Consider the following 25,278-nt stretch of genomic DNA (forward strand, 5'->3'; position numbering starts at 1 on the left):
TTTTATTTTCGTCTGATTAAAGGAAAATCGTTCGTGTTGCCAACTCTCGTATATCAGTCAAATATATGACTATTATTGGTGACTGCCCTCTAGTAGTAAAAGGTACTCCCTCTCTCAAAGTTTACCAAACCATTGCAACTATAATAATTGGTAATATATATTTTACTTTAGCTTAGCATACCAAGGAGTTTGAAAGCCACATCATGCCCCAGGAAGACAGCCATGTATGAACTCTAATGTGCCAGCTGACTCTGTAAGCAGCCAGATAGTTAGGTTGACTTCTCCTTCCAAAGAATCAGTTGCATATATGTCAAAGGGCCAGGGACACGCACCACCTCTCTCTGCACACCTGCTGGAAACTGCACACAACTGCTGGAAATTGTGGGCTGTACCTACCATATTTATCAGCTTGAAAATGTTGGGGGGAGAGAAGTATGGCCATGAGGGCAACAGCAAGAAGTGCATACCAGGTGGTCTGCACATCAGCAAGCCTGGGCTGTAAGAGATTTCCGACATATGGGACTTAAGTTTCAATTGTTGTGCCTTTAAGGATTTGCCTTGGTCCTTGTTTGTTTGTTCCAGTGTCTCCATGCTTTGGCACCACAGTTGCAAGCTGTTGTCCCCATTGGTCCCTTTTGTTTATTGTTGCCAGAACTACAGATCCAATTGGATATTCTGTATTTATTGGATGCATTTCAAAGGTTGTTTTTATATATACATTTAAAAAATCAAATCAGAATTCCCCTTTTGAAAACCTCGGAGGAGGAGCTGCTCATTTCTCTTTAAGGCCAGTGGGTCCCTGCCCCCTTCCCCCCACGTCAATTATGTGTCACTTTTCTAGAAGCGAGCGACACGGAGTGGCCCTCCAAGGTAAACAGTGTGACGGATAGAGTTACAAACAGAGGGCAGCCCCGGAGGTCTCCATTTCTTTGGCTGGGACTTCGCCTGGTGTTTAAAGAAAGGAACAGATGGGAAAGGGGCGGGGCGGGAGGGGGCGGTGGGATGTCCCTGGCTTCAGAATTAAGCGGTGCTCCCGGAGAGTTGAAAGGCACTGCAGCCTTTGCTCTCGGTGGGGGCATCAATCATTAACCGGCGGCTTAGGTGTCTCGGCGGCGGCGGCACAGATGGGAAAGGAGACACTTTCTCCGCAGAGTATTGAAGAAACCGAAGCCGCGAGGGGAGTCTTGCTGGGCCATAGAAATCCTTGACCCAGGCGCGGCTGGCAAGGTTTGAATTACCGCGATGCTGCTGCTGCTGCTGCCGCCGCCGGTAGAGCTGCCCTTGCTGCAATGAGTGATGCAGGAGGAGGAGGAGGAGGAGGCGAGGAGGCGGTGGCGAAGCACAAATCCACTGCAACTCCTCCGGCAGCACCAGCGGCAGGGAAAGCAGCTTTGCCTTTGTGAGCTTACATCACAATCCCGGCTTGGGTTTATGTGGCTGTTGCCGCCGCCGCCGCCGCCGCCGCTTCTGCCGAGCACCACCCAGGCGGCTCGCCGGTCCGCAAGCCGGACTGGGGGACGGCAGCCGCAATAGGGAAGGATCATGCCCGCTGGCGACGCAGACCGGGGCCGGTCGTCCCTCCACGCCACCTCGCCGCCGCCGCCGCCGCGCCCGCACCGCCCGCACCGCCTCCCCCCGCGCCGGGCCGGCCCCCTCTTGCGCTGGGACGAAGTGCCCGACGATTTCGTGGAGTGCTTCATCCTGTCGGGCTACCGGCGGCTGCACTGCACGGCGCAGGAGTGCCTGGCGTCGGTGCTGCAGCCCACCAATGAGACGCTCAACTTCTGGACGCACTTCATCCCCTTGCTGCTCTTCGCCAGCAAGTTCTGCCGCCTGCTGCTGCTGCGCGGCGCCGGCGACCTGCCCTTCCACCACCCCTCCTTGTTCCCGCTGTGGTGCTACGCGTCGGGCGTGCTGCTCACCTTTGCCATGAGCTGCACGGCCCATGTGTTCAGTTGCCTCTCGCTGCGCCTGCGCGCCGCCTTCTTCTACCTGGACTACGCCTCCATCAGTTACTACGGCTTCGGCAGCACGGTGGCTTATTACTACTACCTGCTGCCCGGGCTGAACCTGCTGGAGCCGCGCGCGCTCAGCCGCTACCTGCAGCAGCGCCTGGGCTGGCACGTGGACTGCAGCGCGCCCATCGCCTTGTACAGCGCGCTCCTGCTGCCCGTGGCCTTCCTGCTGGCCGTGGCCTGCACCGTGGCGTGCTGCAAGAGCCGCTCCGAGTGGTGCGCCTACCCCTTCGCCATCCGCACCTTCGTCTTCGCCATGCCACTCAGCATGGCCTGCCCCATCATGCTGGAGAGCCTCCTCTTCGACCTCAAGGGCCACAACCCCACCCTCTTCGTCTACTTCTACCGCCGCTACTTCTGGCTCCTCGTGGCCGCCTTTTTCAACGTCAGCAAGATCCCCGAGCGAATCCAGCCGGGCCTCTTCGACATCATCGGCCACAGCCACCAGCTCTTCCACATCTTCACCTTCCTCAGCATCTACGACCAAATGTTCTACGTCGAGGAGGGCCTGCGGCACTTCCTGCAAGAACCGCCGCCTGCCTCGCCCACTTTTTTGGGCACTGTCGGCTACATGCTGGTTTTGGTATTGTGCCTGGCCTTAGTTATCAAGAGGTTTTTAAACGTTCCGGAGTTCTGCAAGCAAGATTGAGGTATCCTTCCATTACGGTTTCCTTTGAGAATTTTAGTTTTACAGGCTGCTGTAAAGGCCGACAAGTACCTTTCCAGGGAAGGTGCTACCAGGAATGAAGCCGTTCACCCGCGCACTGAACTTCTACAAAACTGCTGTTTGCCTCGAAATGCCCTAAGGTTTTAAGGAAAGGCAACCAAACCACAATAGTATATATGACTTATTCTATTATTGCTGCTTAGGATACAAATAGAAGCCATTTAGGACTACTGCCTGAAATTTCCTGCACTGTAATCCTGCTTTTCATTATTTGAAAGTAAGCCTCGTTGACTTGCTTCCAACTAATGCACTAATGGTTAGGGTTACAGGGGAACAATATGCATGGATCATGCAAATGCTAGCTACTGATTTCAGATTTTAAGAGATGTTGTTTCAATTAGCAATATATACTAGACCTCCACTGATGAAGGATGCCGATTTTAAAGCCGATCCCATGTGCAATGTCTTATCATATTATGCACTAAAAGATGTACTTTATGTTCATTCACTGTTAAAGCATTTTGAAGTCGTGTGCACTGAATTTCAGCACAAACTGATTTTTTTTCTTTTCGAATTAACCTTGTTTGATGCTTCTATATAAGGTTTTTGGTTTATAGCAACTGTGAATTGTATCAGGGATTGCCAGTCAAACTAAGAGAACAAAGTTTAAGCAGATAATGATGCACTTTCCTTACCCCAAACTATAAGGCCTCTTTCTTGGGATATTAGCTCTAATACTTAATTGCAAAATATACATGGGTCTCATTATTTATGAAGGGTTCTTATGTGTATAATTTGCAATTCATACACATCTCCTGAACTCACAGAAGGTTACAGTCAGTACACAACATCCTCTAAAGCAGGGTTAGTCAAACTGCGGCCCTCCAGATGTCCATGGACTGGAATTGTAGTCCATGGACATCTGGAGGGCCGCAGTTTGACTACCCCTGCTCTAAAGTAATGCTGAAGGACCAAAATCAATAGCTACAGCTAGTTTATAAATTCAGGTACCCTGATAGAGCAGCCACTGACTTTACTTCACCTCCTGAAATGTTTACACATTTTGGGGGTGAGTTGGGACTGAGTGGAAATCTACAAGCCCGAAGTCTTGTGAGAAGCAAAAATGACTACACTGTGGTACTTTGGTCACTTTACGCTAGGAGTTGCCAGCACACCATGGCAAATAGTCTGGCAAATTAGGAGCTGAGTAAGTTTAGAATATGAACTACCCGGTTAAGAAAGGTTTGCCCAAGTAACATTTTCTTAAGTATATGCCAGGTCCAGAACTCAGGACTGGCTTGTTAGAAGTGGTGTTCTACCATTCTCTCGAGTCTATGCCACCAGTTACCCCTCCCCCTTAAAAAAAATCCTTAAGAGAGATGAAGAAACTTGGAGCACAGAGAAGCTATGAAGGGAGGGTCTTATATCATTTCATAATTGGAAATGATGCTCCTAAGCATTTCTTGGCAGGGAGCAGGGGGTCTGCCTCTACAATTTCCAGGAAAAGCTTATAGGGAAAGGTGAGGGGAGCATGTTTGGGGACTTGCCCATCACCAGTGGCCAAGTCTTGACAACTCTTTTATCCTGGAATGTAAATAAACAAGTTCACTATTTCACAGAGAAATACAGTGACCCTGAATGATCCAAATTAGTCAACAAAGGAATGACTATGAAAAGTACTGAGATTTGGTCTTCATATTTACATGGACTTTGATCTTAGGATATAACCTATGAATTTTGCTTGTGTAGAACTTTTGTAGCTGAGATGTAAGTGTACAAAGACAAAAGCCAGAACTGTACTGTAGCAAGAGATTTGTTGAATTAGAATAATGTTTGACCCACAGCTCCTCTTCCAAAAAAGAATTCTAGTCACACAATCCTGTCACTGCTGATTTCAGTTCTGTTTCCCTGGCAGAGAGAACAGGATTTATTAATGTACTGATGGCAACATCATCATCAGTTGTGTGGGGGCAGATTTGTCGATTCCTTTTATGAAGGCATTCAGTACTGCTTTTGTATTTTCTCATTTTCTTCTGCTGTTTCCTAATTCTGCAGTAGTGGATGGGTCACTTTATCTCAGGATATGTATAGTCCAGGTGTTTTCTTTGGGTGTATTATTTACAATTCCATATCAGGTCAATAGGTAAAGGAGCATTTTGTGAAGTCACCATAGAGCAGTTTAGGACATCACATTTTTTAAAGTTCCTTTTGATGAAAAGCTGCATTGATTCTTGACCAAACATTCTGTCAGTATTCATAAGAGTTCTAAAGGTGCTTTATTGTGTGCGGGAGAGTAAGTAGGTAGGACAGGTACCCGTGATGCCATATTTGCTGTCATTCAATGCTGTCATTCAATCAAACACTGGAAATTCTGGTAGCAAACCATGGTACTTTTTCTGTATTGGAAATACATGGAGTCATTCCTTAAATTCTGTAATTGGATTCCTTGAGTTTTGAATTGGAAAAATAAGTCTCCTTCTCTTGGACCAAATAACATACTTAAACACCAGCACAATGACGCTCTATGCAGACATAATGTTTAGCCATGGTTTTGTTTCATTAACCATGTTTAATTTATGTCTGAATATTCTACCTACAGGATTTGCCGCAAACTAGGATGTGAAAGTATGCTTTGACGTGGGTTTACAAATTGTGGCTTGCATTAATCATTAAGTATTATACCTATATCAAACACATCATATACAATCCGACCACATTTTCAGTTTTTGTTTTTCAGGGCTAACATTACCAAATGCCCTTACAGAAGTTTGCAGCCTAGGAGATTTTCAAATGGAAGAGAAGTGGCAAACCAGGGCATGCCCCTGAAATGCAACAAGAATATTTAGAGGCTTGTCCTGCAGCCCTGCCTCAGGTTTGCTCAGGCAGCAGTTGGGGACTGGAGTTGTCATAGGAACCGCTGCCTGAAGGTTCAGGATATCAAATACAACTTCCATTCTGAAACAGAAACTATAATGTCAGAAACAGAAACTATAATGTTGATCGATACCTGAACAAATCCTGAGTATTTCCAGTGAAATGTTGCCTGTGATATATTATATTAAAGTTGGTATATTCACATTGACTTTTGCCTTTCACCTTAGGGGTCTTATTTAGTTATTTGGGACAGGAGAAAAACTACCTTTTTTCCTTCTTACGAATACGGATAGAATGCAGTGATTACCTTAGGCCAGGTCTGGGCATAGCGAGTTTGCTGGTGTCTAGTGTTACCGAGGCTCTGATTTTAGAAAGTTGTGCTACCGTGAGCCACTATTCGTTGTACTTTGAAGAACTGAGATGAAGCTTTCCTTGACTGTAAAAGGATTTCCAAATGTAGAACAGATGCAAGATCTAACCTGCCTTCCACACAGACAGGCACATGTGGTTTCCTTGCTGACATTGCAGCTGTTGATACAGTGCAAAACCAGTGGGGCTTCCACATGGCAGGTTTCCTCCTAGCTTCCCTTTCCCAGTTCTCTGGTAGCAGCCAGCCACCTACCCTCAATCTGCCAGGGCTTTTTAGATTTTTTTAAAAAATCAGCAGTTTAATGTCATTATAGTGATATAACATTATAACTATCACTGACTCATGTTCTCTGAATTCCCAGGTTTCATTTTTTAAAATAAGCCTCCAGCAAGTTTTATTGCAGAGATATAAGGGAAAAGGCATGCTTGTTTCCAAATGAAACGTGAAAGCTGGGATTTCAGAGAACCGAAGAAACAGTATTCAGTTGCTAATTTTTTTTAAAAGGCCTCCAGAGGTGAGGGATAGAAACTGCTGAATCTGGGGAAATTGGCATGAAAATCCAAACTTTCCCACCCAGAACTGACTGCTGCCTTTTTCAAAATTTCTCAGCAAAGATCAGAGAAAAGCCGGGGTAATCCTGGGAGGTGTATAGATGCATTACAATGTTGTAGGTAAGCAGAGGGGGGAAACCCTGCTAACAAACATCATTAAACCGAGGCAAATCACCTGTTTGGCGGTGGCCATATTCTAGGTATGCACACAGTGATGCTATGTAGAGTTATTCAGTTTAAGCTCATTTATTTCAATGACCGAAATACATAGGAGTAAGTCCACATAGGATAGCATTGTAGGTTTTCTAAAAATATAGTTGTTTGGATGTAATGCAGACATATCAACATAATTGTTTTAATGATGTACCCAAGATGACTCACCAGGCCTTCAGAATAAATGATTTATTTAAAAGATTTCTTCGGGAGATGCCATTAGACCATCCTATCATCAATTAAGAACTGCATGAGAAATCTGAAAAGGGAAGGAATTATTGCTCTCAGTGGTAGGAAATAGGGTAAGACTCCAAGCTAAATGTAAAGAGAACCTGTAAAGAAGATTATTTATGACTGGGGTTTTTATTTTCTTCTGCTTAGCAGTTACAATGTAAGAGGTATCTAATGAAGCAACATTAGGTCATGGCAAACTGTGAAAGTACATTTGATATTTGGATCATGTGATGTTTTCTATTTTTATCTCAGTTACAAATAAAAGCTTCTGGTGCTGATTTGGTGCTAACAGTCCTTATAGCCATTTTTGCCCTGTATTGCTCTTTCATCTCCAGCCTTATTGATTATTTGCTCAGTCAAGTTGTATCAAGGCATTGCATCTTGCTATGCATGGTCCTTACAGTGTGAAGCATGCTAAGAGTCTTGAGCCCATGTAGGAAATGAGTTAAAATTGCTTCCTGCTTTATAGTTTATTACTGGATGAGCAGAATCTAATAGAAATTTTTAGGGAAAACAAAACATTTGATACTTGCCTGTAATGGCAACCCGCCTGTAATGACAACTGTCACATTTCTCTGCATGATTTTTTTGTAGTGACTATTTGAGTGTTTATTTATAGTGTATTCAAGGGCACACGTGTATTGCACCAGTACAGTTTGCTATTTTGATGGCCACATCTATAAATACAAACAAAAAGATATTTCTAGGGAAGGGCAAAACATCTATAATACAGAGACTCAATCATGCTTTTATTTCAGCCAGTGGCAAAACCTTGCTGAATTCTTTTTCAGTCTGAGTCAGCCTCTGGATTTGAAGCCTGCAGGATAACATTAAGTTTATCTACTGGCATATGGAAGATCCAGATAGCCACCCTGCCCTTGAGCAACTTTTTAGGGAACAAATTCTTACAGAGCTTTGAATATAAATATCGTGAGATATTCTGCAAACTTTCCATGATGTGTCTGGCAGTGGCAAGACTTCCATGAAGGACATGAGGAGTAGGAGGGCATTGGTCATTTATGTATGTCACCTTATCTATATACTATTAGTAATCCATGGCTCCTATCTGTGGATATCTAAATCTGCAGATGGGGGACATGTGGACACTATACAGATCTTTCTTCAAACTTGGAAGATTCCCCAACTTGGCAAAAAAACTGTGAAATCAAAACATTGTTTAATTTTTTTTACAAATCCCCAACAAATTGAATTGTATTGTCTGCCCATGTGCAGAACAACACAGGGACCCATTCCATGCCGGCAACCACTGTGGGCCTGGACACAGAGGAGGATGAAGATGCTAGCTGCTGGTCTGGGGCAGCAACCAGCATCCTTCTCTGCTATGGCGGGGTTGCAGCAGCTGATGGTCACTGTTGCTGGCAGCTATTACAGGCCCAGTTGTAGAGAAGGACACTGGGTGTAGTGGTGGCTACTGACCACTGCTGTGGACCTGAGTGGAAGCAGATGTTGGGCCCAGATGTGAAGGACACTGGCAGTTGCTGCTGGCTGATTGGTAGGGATTTGGATCTTCATCAATCTGAGTTATGAGATGCTAACTAGGATTTTAAGAAAACTTCAGAGATCTCAAGTTAGCAGAAAGATGTGGAATTTTTTTTTTATGTATGGAGAGGGTTTAATTCCCCCAAAGTAAAATGGCATTATCTTTGCAAGTGCCAAGAACACACCTAACACTAGGAGTTGGAGGAACCTGGGAACTGTGCTGGTTTTAGTAGAAGTGACAGCACAGCCTGGGCTCTGGGGTGGGCCTGGATCCAGTGGCCACGCAGACTGAGGGCGCAGCAGCAGTGAAGCCCATGGAAAGCATGAGAGCCTGGGTACCTTGCCGGGCCAAGCATTGGCTGCCAGAGATCCTTGAAGCTGACTGGACCTAGCAGCAGGTGCCAGAGAGTATGGAGGCTGCACCAGGCTGTTCAGTAGCTACCAGAGACCATGGGGAGAGCCCAGGAGCTGTTCTGGGTCTGGCAATGGCTGCTGAAGAGTCCCAGCAGTAACTGCAAGAGAACCTGGGGTCCATCCTGGGTTCATTGAGGGGGGGGGGGATATGGTATTCCCTTCTGTGAGTTTTGTGGAGCCCCACTTGTCTTTATACTAATAATGAAGTTGGCCAAATCTTAAATCCCACTAATCACTTAAATTCCGAGACTAGTGCTATAACCAGACAAGGAACTTTCTACAACCTGAAAATGGCCCCAGGTTTGCAGAAAAACATGAAATCTAAAATCAATAAATTGGGACACTTTAAAAACCCAGAAAATTATAAAAGGAGTGCCTGTAGGTTTAAAAAAAACAGATTCCCATTGTGGCTGTTGCTTAGGCACCCATAGCATTCCAGGCTTTGGGGAGAGGGACAGGATCTTTGTCAGGCCTCATTTGGCCTTTGAGCCCAGGCTGGGGCCAGGCCTGACTAGGGTTGCCAACTTCATCAACATTTTCAGAATTGCTGAAAAGCTAATATTACAAAATCTAGGGATAGAAAAAATGTGAATGCAAGAATGTGTAGAAGTAGACTGTTATATTGATCTACTTTTGTGATCAATGTGTTTTCAGGTTCTAGACTAATATGCCAATAAAAAATGTGCTGACCATTCTCTATATTTGAATAAATAAAGTCCATCTCATTATCTCTGCTAGAGGAAAATTTCATGTTGAAACTAGCTAACAAAATGTGATTGCTGCCCAGTGCTCACATGCCTTACAACCCATTTTATTACATACAGAGACTAATTTCCAATATATGCCCATTGTAATGCTGCCTGTATGGGTGAAGCTCAGATTTAAAGTAAGAAGTCACTGAATTCTAATTGTGATTTGGCATTTAGAAGTTGCTGAAGTCAGACAGGTTATTCAAGTATTCTGGGCAAGGGGCACTTGTGTGAATTCTTCAGGCACTGCCCACGTAGTAGGACTAAACATTGTGATTATGATCCAGTCCAGCAAATATTAGGCACATTTAAGTCCAGCTAATTTCAAGGACATGCTTAATTTACTTTTTTTGAAATAAATAAGAACAAAAGTTATCATTAACTCTTCATAGTTCTGAGTTTAACAGAATTACACCAGGCTTGTATTTAGTTCTCTTATCTCAGCTTTCTCGTCTGTCAAGTGGGGATTGTTTGCTTACATACCTCACTGGAAAGTTTTATAAAATAGTAAAAGAACTATGAAATTATGCAGAATGAACTGCTAACTAATTAAACATCAGCACAATTAGAACAACATCAAGCCCTATGGGATGGAGATGTTATAAAAATAAAATAAAGAATAAAGACAATTAATGATCTTTGGTTCTGCTCCTGCTGCAAGATATTTAGTCCATCATGTTGTGTAACTTGATAATAAGCCTCTGCTCCTTTTTCTGGGTCTTTTTGTTCCTGTTACAAAAATAATCCTTTTGAAATCGCAAATTGTCATTGGCTTCTCCATAGGCCTCACAGGCGTGCAGTGAAGAGGAAAGGAAAGCAATGTAAAATAGTATAACATAGAATCAGCACCTACATGCAAACAAGCTATGAGCCTTTTCCCCAGATGTAAAAGTGATGGGTAAACATCATTATTTGTAATAGACTTATTGTACTTCTGGCCTTAATCACAATTTATCCATTTCAGAGTGATAGTATAATTAGTAGCATTTGGAGACATAACTAATTCTGATTTCATAATTTGAAAGGAAACTGATTTAGCACGATGCCTATGATTGTCACCTCATTTCAAAGTATATCAAGTATATCAGGGAAATACTTTGGGCATTTACGCACATCACTAAAAATAGCGTTACGCCAGTTGAATGGCATAGCACTAAATATTATCATGCCTCCCGGGCCCTCCTCACCTTTTTGCTGTCTCACTCTTGTCTGCTGCCTTATCGCACTTCTCACCCCCCACAATTGCTGCTGTAAATGGCGGAAGAGAGCAATGTTCTTTACACTAACTCTCTTCCACCTGTCAATCAATCCGGGCAGCCAGTCCCCTTTCTCCATGTTTTAAAGGTCCCACGATGCCCACTAATTTTTTTAAAAAACATACTTCTCTGTTTAAACACCTATGCATCTATGCATATGCTTTTTTAACACCACCCCTTATGGAATCACAAGTATTGATACTTTAAAAAATTAATCTCGTTCCTGACACTGGATGTTGGCAACGTCATATGGAGGGGCCAGACTATAACGACTACATAAAGTAAGCATTTCACTACATGTGAAGGGTGCGGAAATGCCCTCTTTTCCAACCCATGTGGTCTTTTTAAAGTGTGTGGGGGTTTTTTCTCTGAATGGTATAAGCAAAGGGTCCGGCTGTGGGGGGAGGTAAAAAAATGGTTTTGTTTCGGAGTATTTTAACAGTGGTTTTAATAAGATCTGCAGATATCTGAAGGGTATCCTGCATGAGAACTGAAGGAAACCAAATAATGTGAATTTAAGCTAGCTGATTCTAATTGCTTTTCAGGTTGCAAGGGCTTTTGGCCCTGATGTGAATAGCTCAGGCTAGCCCAATCTTGTCAGATCTCAGAAGCTGAGCAGAGATACCCTAGCCAATATTTGAATGGGAGACCACCAGTGAATACCAGGGTTATGAAGCAGAGGTCGGTAACGGCAAATCACTTTGCAATGTCTCTTGCCTTGAAAACCCAGTTGTGACTTGACAGCATTTTCCATCACAACCAAGGCCTCTTGAGACGTGACATTGTTTAGAAGATAAAATGTCAAGGATCAATCTAGTAGATCAGCTATATAGCAAAGTCTGCATTTTAAGGAATATTAAGAAATTTTATACTAAAGTGTTCTATAAATATTTCTGTCTGTTATTTCTAAAACACCAGTAATGAGCCTGCAGTTGCCTGGTTGTTTTTGTTTAAAGAAAAGTTGCAGACATTTTTTCTATACGCTTGTATATAACACAGTCCACATGGGATTTCTTTTCTTTAAGCCCTAATACAATGAATGAGAGTTGCCCAGTGGGACCTGCACAGGTTGCAACATGTTAAATAGAGAGAGAGTCAAACATGGACACATGCACTCATTCTTTAAGGCTAGGGTTCCCTGAGTTCGAAGCAGAACACTTAGCTACAGCAGCATGTTTTTATCTCCAGGGACTGGCTTAAACTGTTCCTTGTTCATCTTGTTCTGTTTGCTATGAAAAGGGAGAGAAATGTATCTCTGGGGAGTTGCATCTACTTAATCGTACAACGTACAGTCTTTATATCTCTTAGGGAAAGAGATGCAGCCACACAGTAAAAAAATAGTGTCATGCCATTTTTTAGCGTTATGCATAATGCTAAAAAACCTGTGCCTCCAGGAATTCCTTACCAGCTGGCTCCTTTGCTGCCGTCTCGCGCTTCCGGTCATTTCGCATGTCTGTTTAAAATGGCGGAAGAGGGGAACGCGCTATACATGATCCTCTCTTCCACCTGTTAATCAAGCTAGGCGGCCAATCACCTTTTCCCCTCTTTTAAGGGGACCGTAATGCAAGCTAATTTTTTAAATGAGACTTATGCATTTAAACACATATGCATCTATTCATAGATGCATAGGGCTCCTTTTACTATTCATAGATGCATAGGGCTCTTTTTACTATTCATAGATGCATAGGGCTCCTTTTACTGCAATCCCTCTTGCCATCCGGAGCCTTGAAGCTTTAAAAAAAATTGGGGGGCAATTTGTGATTTTTTTGGGGGGAAGATGCATGCTTTATGGACAAACTGGTGGAGAAAAGTTTATTTTGTACTCTGCCTGGGTGACTGTGCACCTATTCATTGCTCCAGGCAGTTCTTTTAACTAAAAAAAAAGAAAGAAAGAAAGCCCTGTTCCAGGTGAAGAGAGAGGGAGGCAGGCTCGAGGGTGGGCACTGGAGCTGGAGATCTTGCTACTTCAGCCACTTTGGTAACACACATGTCTTTTGCGAGTGGCTTGCTGGCAGCTCTCCTCCTGCTGGAATGCTGGATGTTCACAGCGTTGTGCAAAACACCAAAAATATGGCGTTTACAAAAGGTAAGAATTTCACTTTTTTATCGGGTACAGAATAGCTCCAGAAATTCCACCTTCACATAACACTGGAAGTGTGGAAGGAATATGTACAAGGACTTTGTTTGGGGATTTCTATTTTTGCTGCAAAGTATTGTATTGAAGAACTGCCACTGATCCACCCTTCCTGTGGCAAGACAGGTTGAGAAAGTGCGACTGACCCAAGGTCACTCATTGAGTTTTATGGCAGAGTGGGAATTTGAATCAAGGTGTCCCCAGTTTGCACCCAACACACCAACCTATGCAGCTGAGTCCAGTAGTACCTTAAAGACCAACACGATTTTGGGGCTGCTGTTAGATTCATGAGTTCAGAGACCAGGATACTGGATTTCATTTGAGCTCTTTATTGTGACCCCAGCAAGATGGTACAAAGTGACAAAACTGAACCAAAGAAAACCACAACTAAACCCCAATCACTAAAAATTTTAAAGTTGAAGTTGCATGCAGCCAATTCACTCCCTACCTGATTGGCCCTCCCTGGAGATGTGCCGCCAAAAGGGAGAGAGTACTCTGCCAATGAGGGACAATTGTGGGGCTTACCTGTCCTCTTCTTCCTCTCCATGCTGCTTGTTGGGTGGATGAGGTGCTGGTCTCTGAAAGGTCAGCCTCTTTCCTCCCTCCCCCTACCCCAGGTAAGGGAGGGAAGCCAGCTGCTGCTTCCTTTGCCTCACGGTTGATCCCAGGTTATAGCTCTCTGCTGGAAGAAAGCACAGACAAGGTGCCAGGGAGGCAGAGCGAATCAGTATTTCAAAAACAGAATGCCTAGGGAGATACAGAAAGCAATGAATGTCTTAACTCAGTTCATTGAGGCAAGGGTTCCTTCAGCCAGTCCAAGGGCATCAGCAGAAAGAGCAGGTCACAGGTTGTGTCCACAACCCAGGCCTGCAGCCTCAAGTTAATATTGTCTGTCAGCAACCTCTCAGTCCTCACTCTGTGATGATTCAGTCTTCTGCAGTCAGCAACTGTCTTGCTAACATGATGCCTTTTAGACTGGAGCTGTCTTCAAAAACATTGCTGGCATTGCTTAATTTGCACAGATGAGCCCGGTGGGAGATGTGGGTGTGGATGGGAAAGAAGCAGTCCCCCCTGTGGTCTTTCCTACGCAGCCTGGCCTTTGGGAGATGTGGAGGAAGGGGTTGGAAGAAGGCAGACTTCCTGCAGCCTTCCCTGCCTGGCCCAGCCTTTGGGGAATGGGGAGGGTGCAAAAAGATGGCAGTTCACTCCTCCAGAGCCTGCCCAGCCTGGCCTTTGGAAGATTTGAGATTTGATGGGAAGGTGGGAGAAGTGACCTGTGAAGACACTGTTGTATGGGGGGGGGGGAGAGAGCCAGTGCCCCTCCAAGGCAGCTATTTACTCCAGGAGAACTGATGTTTTCTTTCCCTCCCCTCCTTTCTCCCCCTCTCTTTCTCTTTCATCCTTTCTTTATCTCATTCATCTTCCCTACCTGGAAACTCACAACCCTGGAGGTGGAGTCAGGAATCAAACCCAGCTCGTGAGATTAGAGTCTTCTATTCTTTCACTACTTCACACTGGATCTCAAGATCGAATGGGGGTGGGGGTGGGGGTGGAGAATGGAGGGCTAGAATCCACGAAGGTCACAGTGCAGGTATATGTGATAGCACCCATTGTAATTTATTTCAACCTGAGAATTTACACTAATATAAATCCACCTATTTTTAAATGTACAGTAAGGTCAAAGAATTCTTATACACCCCATAACCATTTCTAACCACATTACAACATCTTCCCTGTCCCTAATGCTCCCACAAAACCTACAAAATTGCCATCTGGACCTGTGACTAAGCTAACCCTAACTGGAGAATTTACACTAATATAAGTCCCCTTTTATTACATGTACAACAAGGTCAAGGAATACTTAAAGATCCCATAGCCTTTCCTAACCATGTCACAACATATTCCCACCCCTAACACTACCACAAAACCTGCAAACTCCGCATCTGGACCCATGACTAAGCTAACCCTATCCAGAGAATTTACGCTAATATGAATCCCCCTATTTTTACATTTACAATAAGGTTAAAGAATTCTTGTACACCCCATAGCCATTCTTAACCATGTCTCAACGTCTTCCCCATCCCTAACGCTCCCACAAAACTGACAAACTCCCCATCCGGACCCATGACTAAACTACCCCTTACCCTAACCGGAGAATTTACCCTCATATGATTCACTCTATTTTTTCAAGGACTATAATGTCAAAAAATATTTAAACATCCCATGGCCTTTCCTAAGCATTACACATCTTTCCCAACCCTAAATCTGTCTCAAAATCTACATATAAATCCCTCTATTTTTATATGTATGATAAATTCCCTGGTTAGGGTTAGCTTAGTCATGGAACCGGATGTGGATTTTGTAGGTTTGTGGGAGCGTGAGGACATGGTTAGGAATGCCTATGGGGAATATAATGAGCCTTCGGGGATATATAAATCTTCGGGCGGTATATAAATCTAAATAAATAAATAAATAAATAAATAAATAAATAAATAAGAACTGTTTGACATTGTACATCTATCAATAGGGGGATTATCTTGTTTATTCATACAGACAATTTTTTTAAGTAAAAAAAATCCATCTGAAATGTGAAATATTATAACAATTTATAGAATTGGGAAATATCCTATTTCATTATTTTTGTATAAATAATTTTATCCATGGTTCCTCTTAATATCTGTGAAAGTGCCCGGGGGGTGGAGCATGTCCAGAATGTTCGAGTTGAAATAGGGCCAATCGGGGCAGCCAGGCCCAGCCCCTACAGCTCCTAACCTCCTGGACAGATGCTTGCCATTCTGCCCACACACACACCTTCTTCCAGGTCACATCTGCCACGGTCACCAGGCAGGGGCAGGAACACAGCCACCGGCTATGCTGCAACCAAGCCACCAACTGCACCCCTGCCCCCGGATAGAACTACCCAGACAGCCTGGTACCCACAGGGCTCCAGCCGCTGACCTGCAGGCTGAACATGCTTGCACTAATGCCCCGCCGTCAAGGCTGAGCACTGCCTCCACCTCTGCCTCCGCCTCCTGCCAACTAAGATGCCCACCCAGCCCTGTGGGACTCCGAGCAAAGACGGCCTGATGCAGCCAGCTCCAGCCACGAGGACCTGATGCAACTTCTGCCACTCCCCCACAGGACTGCGTGGCTCTGACCCCAGCTTGCATGCTCCAGGAGGTGGTGACAATGCCAAGCCTCCTATGCTAGCTAAGGCTGCCTGCAGGGCCTTGCTGCCGACGCGACATGCCATGCACCTCAGCTGCTTCCGCCCCTGCACTACAACACGCCACCACAGCGGCCTACAGGGTACTGTCCACTCCCACCACGTCACCTCCCATGCCCTCCAGCGCCTACCTGCCTCCGCCCCACACTCTCCATTCCTCTGACAAGGCCGACAGCCCTTCAGGACTCTACACACCTCCAGTGCTACACACACACACACACACACACACTGCTAGAGCCCATTGCATTTAAAGCTGCAGCAGGCTTCACGGCTAGTCTTAAATAACACTCTTGTGACCCTAGCACTTGTATTATCATTCAGAGGCTTATTCTTGCAGTCCTGGCAAACTTGGTACACATGGGAAGAATTCATACCTGCGCATGCCAAATTCACTTCTAAATTGCCAACACATCAATGCCTCTTACAGGAATCCTTTCCATATTTGTCATAGGGGTGATTTACCAAGGGAAAGAAAACAGACCCTAATTTCCAAACTAATTTACCCGCTTCTACCGTGAAGGAGAGCAGTGTTTTCCTCTGGAGAACTGAATTTCCCATTATGTGCATCAAGAATGACTTGTTCAAATATGTATCGATGTGTTGCAATGACTCACTGAAAGATGTATTGTGTTACAAAGTACATCGAAGCCTATTTGTGTTCTCTGTGAAATTAGTGGTTCAAAACAGTACATCTGACTGCTTACTTTCCTTTACTATATCCCACCATCCTCACCCTTTAAAATGTAATCAAATGAATCAGAAGGTTTAAGTATTGCTGTGCCTGCAAGCAATTTTAGTGAGTATTCTGTTCATTAAAGCATTTTAGGCCTTTGGGAGTGGTATGAGAATGGAAGTCTGGACTGGTAGTCACTAAGCATCTACTTGACTTACAATATCCTATGCAAAAACAACAATATTGTATATTAGAGTCTATTTTTAAAGGGGTGTGTCCTGGGCTGAAGTTTCATCATTGATTTCTAATGAAATTTTATCTGCTAAAACCATGCTGAGAAGAGTGGCCTAATGCAGCGGTCCCAAACCCCCAGTCTGGGGACCGGGACCGGTCCGTGGATCAGTTGGTACCGGGATGCGGCTCTTCCTCATCCTCCTCCCCAGCTGCTGCCTCATGGGCTGCCCTGCCACTCTGCCGCTGGCTCACCTTTGGTGCTTTCCGGCAGCTGCCATGGCTGGGGCTCCCCCTCAGCGTGGCACTGTGCAACTGCTGCTCGCAGCGCCCCCAGTGGGTGGCAGGAAGTCAGGGGCGCCGGCAGGAAAGCAAGCAGAGCAGGGGCTCATGCAGCAGTGGCAACATCCCTCAGCAAAAGACTACCTCCGAAAGAGGATTTTTGGAAGCTTAAAAATTTAAGGCAGCAATCTAGAAGTAGGCTTCCTTGTACGATATAGAAGTAAATACGCATATATTGGGTTGTAACAAGACAGCAGCTTTCCCCCATGATGATAGCACTTAATAGGAAGTAAGGGAATGCATCTTGTAGAAGAGTACAACAAACCTAGTTAAGATTTGGTGGTAATGTTGCAGATTTTGTATCATGGCTGCTGTACCGCTCCCTTACTCCACCCTATGAGCTAGGTGGGGCTGAGAAAGCTCTAACAGAACTGCTCTGTGAGAACAGCCCTAAGAGAACTGTGACTACCCTATGGTCACTCAGCTGGCTGCATGTAGAGGAGTGGGGAATCAAAACCAGCTCTCCAGATTAGAGTCTACAGTCACCCACACAGCCCTATTGTCTGTAAGCCATCCAGTTTAAAGCAGTAGGAATTAACCCTTAAATGTTTTAAAGATGCCATGAATGACATCCAGGCTTTTTTCCATTATAAAATTAATAGGATGCCTTACTCCATTATCCTGTGCTTTCCTCAGCATAGTTAGGTAGAATAAAGTGTGTCAGTTATGTTTTGGATCCAATCTTGACTGATCAGTATTTCAATCTTCTTTCCATTTGATATGCTTGATTTCCCATTTCAAACCAGGAAGCCATAGGAGTTTTGGATATAGAATAAGTGTACCTATGCACTATAAAATTATATTTCTCTTAAAACTTGATTAATTTTTTTCTATTAATTTGTGTGGTCTGAAACTATATGTGGGCAGAAGATGTAGAACAACTAGCTGGAACTTCAGTCCCTATGATCTGGCCAGGTTACCTGAAGCATGGACTAAGGAGTTTTTGGTGTGGGACTCTATGATTAGGCCCCTCATTTTCCATTCCCTTCTCTCCCACACTTATTTTGTATGTTGCACATACTATAAGTAGAGGGGAGTTGTCTGAACTTTAAGTTACTTCAAAATTTCTGGTATCTAGTAATAGCTAAAATTTCCCATATAGCATGACCTCACAGATGATACAAACTCGATATTTTATCCAGCAGCTGCTGTTTCTGCCTTTTCTCTTGGATTCATTTAATAATTTTGGAGAAACTAAATCTGCTTAAAACCCAAGTACTTCAGTATAACTGGATTGACAGACTAAAAAGATTATGCTTCTCATACATCTAGAGCAATTGGCTCAAACTCCAGTTACTTTAAATAAGCAACATTTGCTTTTCCAAATGCATAGAAGAGTTGAAGGAACAGAGGGGAACTTTTTTATATCCTAGTACGAGTTAGTGATACTTTCGATGTTATATAATATGTCATGTATCTTGGAGTCTATCTGAACAGAAGAAGTCTGCACAGACATGTTGGGATCTGATACTTACCATCTAATCAGATCAAAATGAAACATTCATTCCTTTTACTGTGATTCATATGAATAACCTTTTAAGCTTTATTGTACTAGCCTAGGAATAAATCTACATCAAAATAATTGAAGGTTTTTATGTTTCAGTATGAATTTTTCATTTTATAGTTATTTTACAACCATATATAATACTGTCACAACTTTGAAATTAGTTTAAAAAGAACAGCCAACAGCCATTACCTCTTAAAAGCAATTTTCAAATGGATTGCATGAATTCAGATATTAGAATTCTTTATACTTGATAATGTCAACCATGGAAATATATTTTAAAAAATTAAATTGAATTTTTATGCTGTATCCAGCAAGCAAAGGGACTTTTATTTTGGTGTGGGGGGGGACAGAATCGCATGTTCTCCATGGCCATTTCCTCTTTCCTTTCTATGAAAGGCTCCATAGCCTTTCCCCCTTTTCTTGCTTCCTTTTTTCCTACCCATCCACCAGCCAGCCTACCTTAATTAACCTGTCTGGAACTTTCAATTTTTCCCTCCCCTAGCAATCTCTCCCAGGGAAAGGTCTGACTAAGTTGTGCAGTTCTGACTGGGTCATAGCCAGCTGTGCACTAAGAAACCCAAAAAGGGACCTTACTTTCCCTTGAGCCCCCTTCCTACTATTGTTTCTTTCCTATCCCCTGGCAGCCATCGTATCTTGATATCAAAATCACATCAAAATCACAAGATGTCATAGTCCCATTGTATACGGTCAGACCACACTTGGAGTACTGTGTGCAGTTCTGGAGGCCTCACTTCAAGAAGGACGTAGATAAAATTGAAAGGGTACAGAGGAGAGCGACGAGGATGATCTGGGGCCAAGGGACCAAGCCCTATGAAGATAGGTTGAGGGACTTGGGAATGTTCAGCCTGGAGAAAAGGAGGTTGAAAGGGGACATGATAGCCCTCATTAAGTATTTGAAAGGTTGTCACTTGGAGGAGGGCAGGATGCTGTTTCTGTTGGCTGCAGAGGAGAGGACACGCAGTAATGGGTTTAAACTTCAAGTACAACGATATAGGCTAGATATCAGGAAAAAAATTTTCACAGTCAGAGTAGTTCAGCAGTTGAATAGGCTGCCTAAGGAGGTGGTGAGCTCCCCCTCACTGGCAGTCTTCAAGCAAAGGTTGGATACACGCTTTTCTTGGATGCTTTAGGATGCTTAGGGATAATCCTGCGTTGAGCAGGGGGTTGGATTAGATGGCCTGTATGGCCCCTTCCAACTCTATGATTCTATGATTCTATGATATTTCCAAGAACCAAGATTCTACGTGTCCACCTCATCCACTTGCCTAATTTTAATCTGCCACATCTTTCGCTTGGTATAGTAGGTGCAGACTTCTAATCTTGCAAGCCGGGTTTCCATACTTCCCCACATGCAACCAGATGGGTGACTTTGGTCTTGCCACAGCACTGATAAAGCTGTTCTGACTGAGCAGTAATATCAGGGCTCTCTCAGCCTCACCTACCTCACAGGGTGTCTGTTGTGGGGAGAGGAATGGGAAGGCGACTTTAAGCTGCTTTGAGTCTTCACCGGGTAGAGAAAAGCAGCATATAAGAGCAAACTCTTCTTCTTCGTCTACATTTTATTTACTTCATTTATACTCTTCTTTCTCCTCAGTGGAGACCCATGTGGCTTACATCATGCTCCTCTTCCTTTTATTCTCACAACAATCCTCCAAGGTAAATTAGGCTGAGTGTATGTGACTGGCCCAAGATCACACAGTTAGCTTTCATAGCAGAGTGAAGGTCATTCCGCACCCAAAAAATGTAGTGAAAGGTTTAACTTTTGCTGACGCCATTTTGGGGGCCTTTTACATTACGTTGTCAGCATCCAGCATCCCATCAGCAAACCAGCAGCAACATCCTCCATTTTAAAGCGATAGTTGAGAAATCCCAAAAAGTGGATTCCCCCAACTATGTAGCGCAAGCAAGAGGAGAGTACCTTTCAAACCACACACTAAGGAAATGTGCGGAGCCAAAATTGTGCTATCTCTACCTCCAGTGCCCACCCTCACACCCACCTCCTTCTCCTTTTTCCTGGGGACGGGGCTTTTTTTTTTTTTTTTGGAAGCAAACTGCCTGGAGCATTGAATACACATTAAATCATCCAAGCAGAGCAAAACAAAATTTCCCCCACCAGTTAACACACAAAGCATGCTTCTCTACCCCCTGCCCCCCCCAAAAAAAATCGGGAACAAGGTTACTTTTTTAAAGCTTCAAGGCTCATAATTCCAAAAGGGGTGGCAGTAAAGTAAGCATTATGCATCTATGATTAGATGCATAGGCATAGCAATGGAGAATTTTTACTTTAAAAAAATTAGCTTGCATCTCGGTCCCTTTAAAACAGGGAGAAAGGTGATTGGCTGCCTAGCTTGATTGACAAGCGGAAGAGAGTCCCATGTATAGCACGTTCCTCTCCGACACCATTTCAAGCAGGCATGTGGAGTGCCAAAAAGCACGGGAAGGCTGCAAAGGAGAGCGAGATAGTCAGGAGGTGAGGAATGGCCTGAGGTGCAATTTTTTATAATGTTATACATAGGAGCAGTGCTGTTGTTGAACAGTAGCAAATAGCTGAGCCTGGGAGTGAGTGTTGCAAGTCACATTGTAGCAAGTTCTCCGATGCTTGCTGTCAGATCAGAGAACAGGAGTCCTCCCTCAAAGGCCAAAACAACCCTGAAATAGAGCCTCTTTTACTAATAAAGGTCTAGTGACTGGCAGTGCTGTTGTGGTTGCCTAGCAACTTCCACAGTACCCATTAGGATCCTTATTAAAGAGACAGGTACTGTTTTTATTGGGGAGGTTGACCCCCAAAATGTTTGCAGACCTGGGACTTTTCTCCAGATTTGACCACATTGAGAATTAATTGAGAAGTTGGATGTTTAGCAACTTCATTGCAAATGTATATTTTGTTTGTGAAACTAATAATATGACTGCCAGTATTCCAAACTGAGTCTAAGAGTTAATTAAAATTGGCCTTATGAAGCTATTAATTAATTATAAGTGAAAATTTAAAAAATAGAACTGCCTGCTGAGAAGAACAGCTCTGGAGCTATATACACACAGCTTTCTAATATTAAGGTCATGTGTTTTTAAATCTTCCATGTAACAGATTATGTGCCTGGTTAGTTTAGTTCATAGCTTTATTAAAAATGCTGTCATAATTCATTATCAAATTCTGATTTGCTCCTACCTGCATACGAGTAAAATAATATATCTAGGCGAAACATGAAGTTACTAGTGGAATTTTCCATTTTTAAAAGATAAAAACCTAATTTTTGTAAAGGATTGGGCAAATTCTAGAGTGATCTGCACATGAATTACCAAGCAACATACACAAAGCATTAATTTTTTTCATCTTAATGAAAAAGAAGACTACATTTGCAAAGTGCACACCAGACAGTTGATGCAAGGTGAAATAAACAGTAGGTTTTTGTCTGGGACAAGTTAAATGTGGATAGTACTTATGGTGTTATGAGCCACTAAGTATCCCAATAAATAATTTAAATAAATCTGACATGTTATGATGGCTTGAATCAGAAATCCATTTCAAACGGAGCTATTAAGAAGGTACTAGCGGGAGACACAAGAGAGAAACAATTTGTATATTAATTTATGGATCGTCCTCTGTTAAAAATTAGATTGATATATGGAACTTACAATTATTATTAATACATTTATAAATGACAGGGAGACACAGATACCAGGAGCCAGAGGGTGTCTGTCAGTATATTCCCTTCTCTCAGGACTGTATCTGAAAATAAAACAGAAGTATAAGGTGGATACAAAGTCTAGGAAATCCATGAGTGTATCTGGAGGCAGGATTGAGAATCTACTGTGGCAGTTCATGGAAAATCCATACTAGGACTTTAATCCAAACAGAAAACAGGAGCCTTTGATATGCACAGAAGACATTAGAAGTACTAAGGGTGTACCATTCATCATGACAGGTGCCCCAGCCAATGAGCGTGCAGTATTTTCTGACCAATGAGAGCGCAGAGGAGGCGGGACTAAGGCGGGGTGTAAGGTCCTGCCCACGTGGTCAGGTTGGCCCCTCCCTCTGAAATGGGAGGGGTTGGAATTATGTCTTGTTGTAGCCTGAGTCTTGGTTTAATTAAAATAAGTAGATTAATTTTGAATCTTTGATACTTAAAAACCACCCCTGCGGGGCGGGTAGGTGTAAGGATATTACAAGCAGAGTCTCCTAGCACAAGCACCTGAGAGAAAAGCCGATCAGAATGCCCCTGTAGATGGTGCTGTATTTTTTATCCTTGTTAATTTCAAAGTATCATAGCTCGCTTAAAAAATAGGCAGAATGATTTTAGATCTTTGATGCTAAAAAACCAACCCTGCAGGGCGGGCTCTTGTAAGGATTTACAAGAAGTGTCTCCCCCTGCAGAAGCACATAGGGCGAAAAAGCAATCACGATGTCCCATAGTTGGTACTTGGACATTGTTCAAAGTTTTTATCCTTGTTAATTTCAAAAGTATCATAGCCTGCATAAAATAAGCAGATTAATTTGGGATCTTTGATGCTAAAAAACAAAACAAAAACATCCCACAACAGTGCTGCCTGCTGTACAGTTTTACACATAGGGAGTGCTCTGGGTCTCTAAAGGGGTTCTCTGTGTGGCTGGAAGAAGTCTCAGAGAGTGTGCCACGGGGGCTGGTTGGTGGAGTGTTGTAGCTTGAGTCATGGTTTAATTAAAATAAGCAGATTAATTTTGGATCTTTGATGCTAAAAAACCAATCCTGCAGGGTGGGCTCTTGTAAGTATTTACAAGAAGAGTCTCCCTGCAGAAGCACATAGGGCGAAAAGCGATCATGATGTCCGAATTTGGTTCTTGGACATAGCCCAAAGTTTTTTATCTTTGTTAATTTTAAACGTATTATAGTTTATTTAAAATAATCAGGTTAATTTTGGATCTTTGATGCTAAAAGCCAGCCCTGCAGAGCGGGCTGTTGTACAGTTTTATACATAGGGAATGCTCTGGGACTCCAAAGGGGTTCTCTGTGTGACCGGAAGAAGTTTCAGAGAGTGTGGCAGGGGATGGTAGGTGGGGGGGGGGTTTGGGGGGGCTCGGGGGGGTGCATTTCTTCCCTTCTACACTCAGTATCCAACTATGGCTTGATTAAAATAACAAAATGAATAAATTTTGGATCTTTGGTGCTAAAAGCCAGCCCTGCAGAGCGGACTGTTGTATGGTTTTACACATAAGGAGTGCTCTGGGACTCCAAAGGGGTTCTCTGTGTGGCTGGAAAAGTCTCAGAGTGTGTGCCAGGGGTGCTAGGAAGGGTTTTTTTTTGGAGCTCCAGGAGCGCGCATGCTACCAGCATTTAAACGTGCTAACAAGCGTGCCTTTCAAATGGGAGAGAGGGAAGGCATCCAGGGTGCTTTCTGCTACTGCAGAACCCACTGCCCCCATGGAAACCACACCAGTATATCTACTGCAGAATCAGGATGAATATATATTTCTGTTCAAACACATAGCTCTCAGCCTGTATGATCTGGCTTTCTAAGGAATTGCTCAGCCAGTTTGCCTACTGAATAGCTCACATATGTCAGAAAGGAAAAGGCTGGTTAGGCTCCGCCCCCCTCCCCTCCAAACGTCAGGGAGTGTTGATTGTGGCTTGCTGGAGCTTGGGTGTCCAGCGAGTGTGTTTCGATGTGATTAGTAGAAGGGTGGGGTACGACTAATGGCTTTTTCTTCTATCGTGGGGGGATATCTGATCATTCGTGGAATAGAATATAGGAATTTCTGAGTGCACTCTTAAAACAGACCAACATGAAGTTTTTTATTCTTGTTAATTTCAAAAGTGGCAAGCCTCCCCCCCCCCCCCCCCGATACACAGAGCCTGAAAGCAACTGGCTGTATATAGTCAACGATGTGAGAGCCTCTGAGTTGACTGATTTATTTTTGGAGGGTGGGTGCCCAGGGAGATTCACAATATAAAGAAAATACATAAAATATATCACATAAAATACATACAAAAGCAAATTTTAAAACCACAATTTAGGACTACTTTAATCCGATGCAATCCTAAGTAAAGCCGACAGCTGCCTAGTAAGGACCAAAAGCGGGAGGTTCAAGTGTACAACCCAGAGGAGATTGTTCCACAAGTGTGGGGCTGCTGCTGAAAAGGCCCTTTTTTCATGTAACCACCAAATAAGCTTCTTTAGTTACTGGGACAACCAGACAGGCCTCTCCCAGTGATCTTAATTCCAGGACTGAGTTTTTCTATGCAGTGGTATATTTTGTGTACAAGGAAGCCTTCTTGCTTCTTCCATGACATCCGAATCCATCGGCATGTGCTTCATTTCCTCATTA

At 43.6% G+C, this 25,278-nt stretch overlaps 1 protein-coding gene and 1 long non-coding RNA gene across 3 annotated transcripts in view; one reads left to right on the forward strand and one right to left on the reverse strand.

The window, feature by feature from the left end:
• The first annotated feature begins 1,039 nt into the window (after nt 1-1,039).
• PAQR9 (progestin and adipoQ receptor family member 9) lies at nt 1,040-7,213 on the forward strand. The gene has a single exon (XM_077348763.1). It carries the CDS (start codon nt 1,543-1,545, stop codon nt 2,662-2,664), a length of 1,122 nt encoding a protein of 373 aa, XP_077204878.1. The 5' UTR covers nt 1,040-1,542; the 3' UTR covers nt 2,665-7,213.
• A 12,530-nt stretch (nt 7,214-19,743) lies between these two features.
• The window catches only part of LOC143843140 (uncharacterized), a 37,362-nt gene continuing 31,827 nt past the window's right edge, over nt 19,744-25,278 (reverse strand). The window contains exons 3-4 of one of the 2 annotated variants that reach the window (XR_013233475.1): nt 22,611-22,704; nt 19,744-19,916 (exon numbers count right to left, since the gene is read on the reverse strand). This is a non-coding gene — a long non-coding RNA (uncharacterized LOC143843140). Of the gene's footprint in view, nt 19,917-22,345; nt 22,705-25,278 lie in introns of those variants that run through there. The other variant, XR_013233474.1, reaches the window with a different exon arrangement.

Source organism: Paroedura picta, chromosome 8, assembly GCF_049243985.1.
Source record: "Paroedura picta isolate Pp20150507F chromosome 8, Ppicta_v3.0, whole genome shotgun sequence".
Lineage (NCBI taxonomy): Eukaryota > Metazoa > Chordata > Lepidosauria > Squamata > Gekkonidae > Paroedura > Paroedura picta.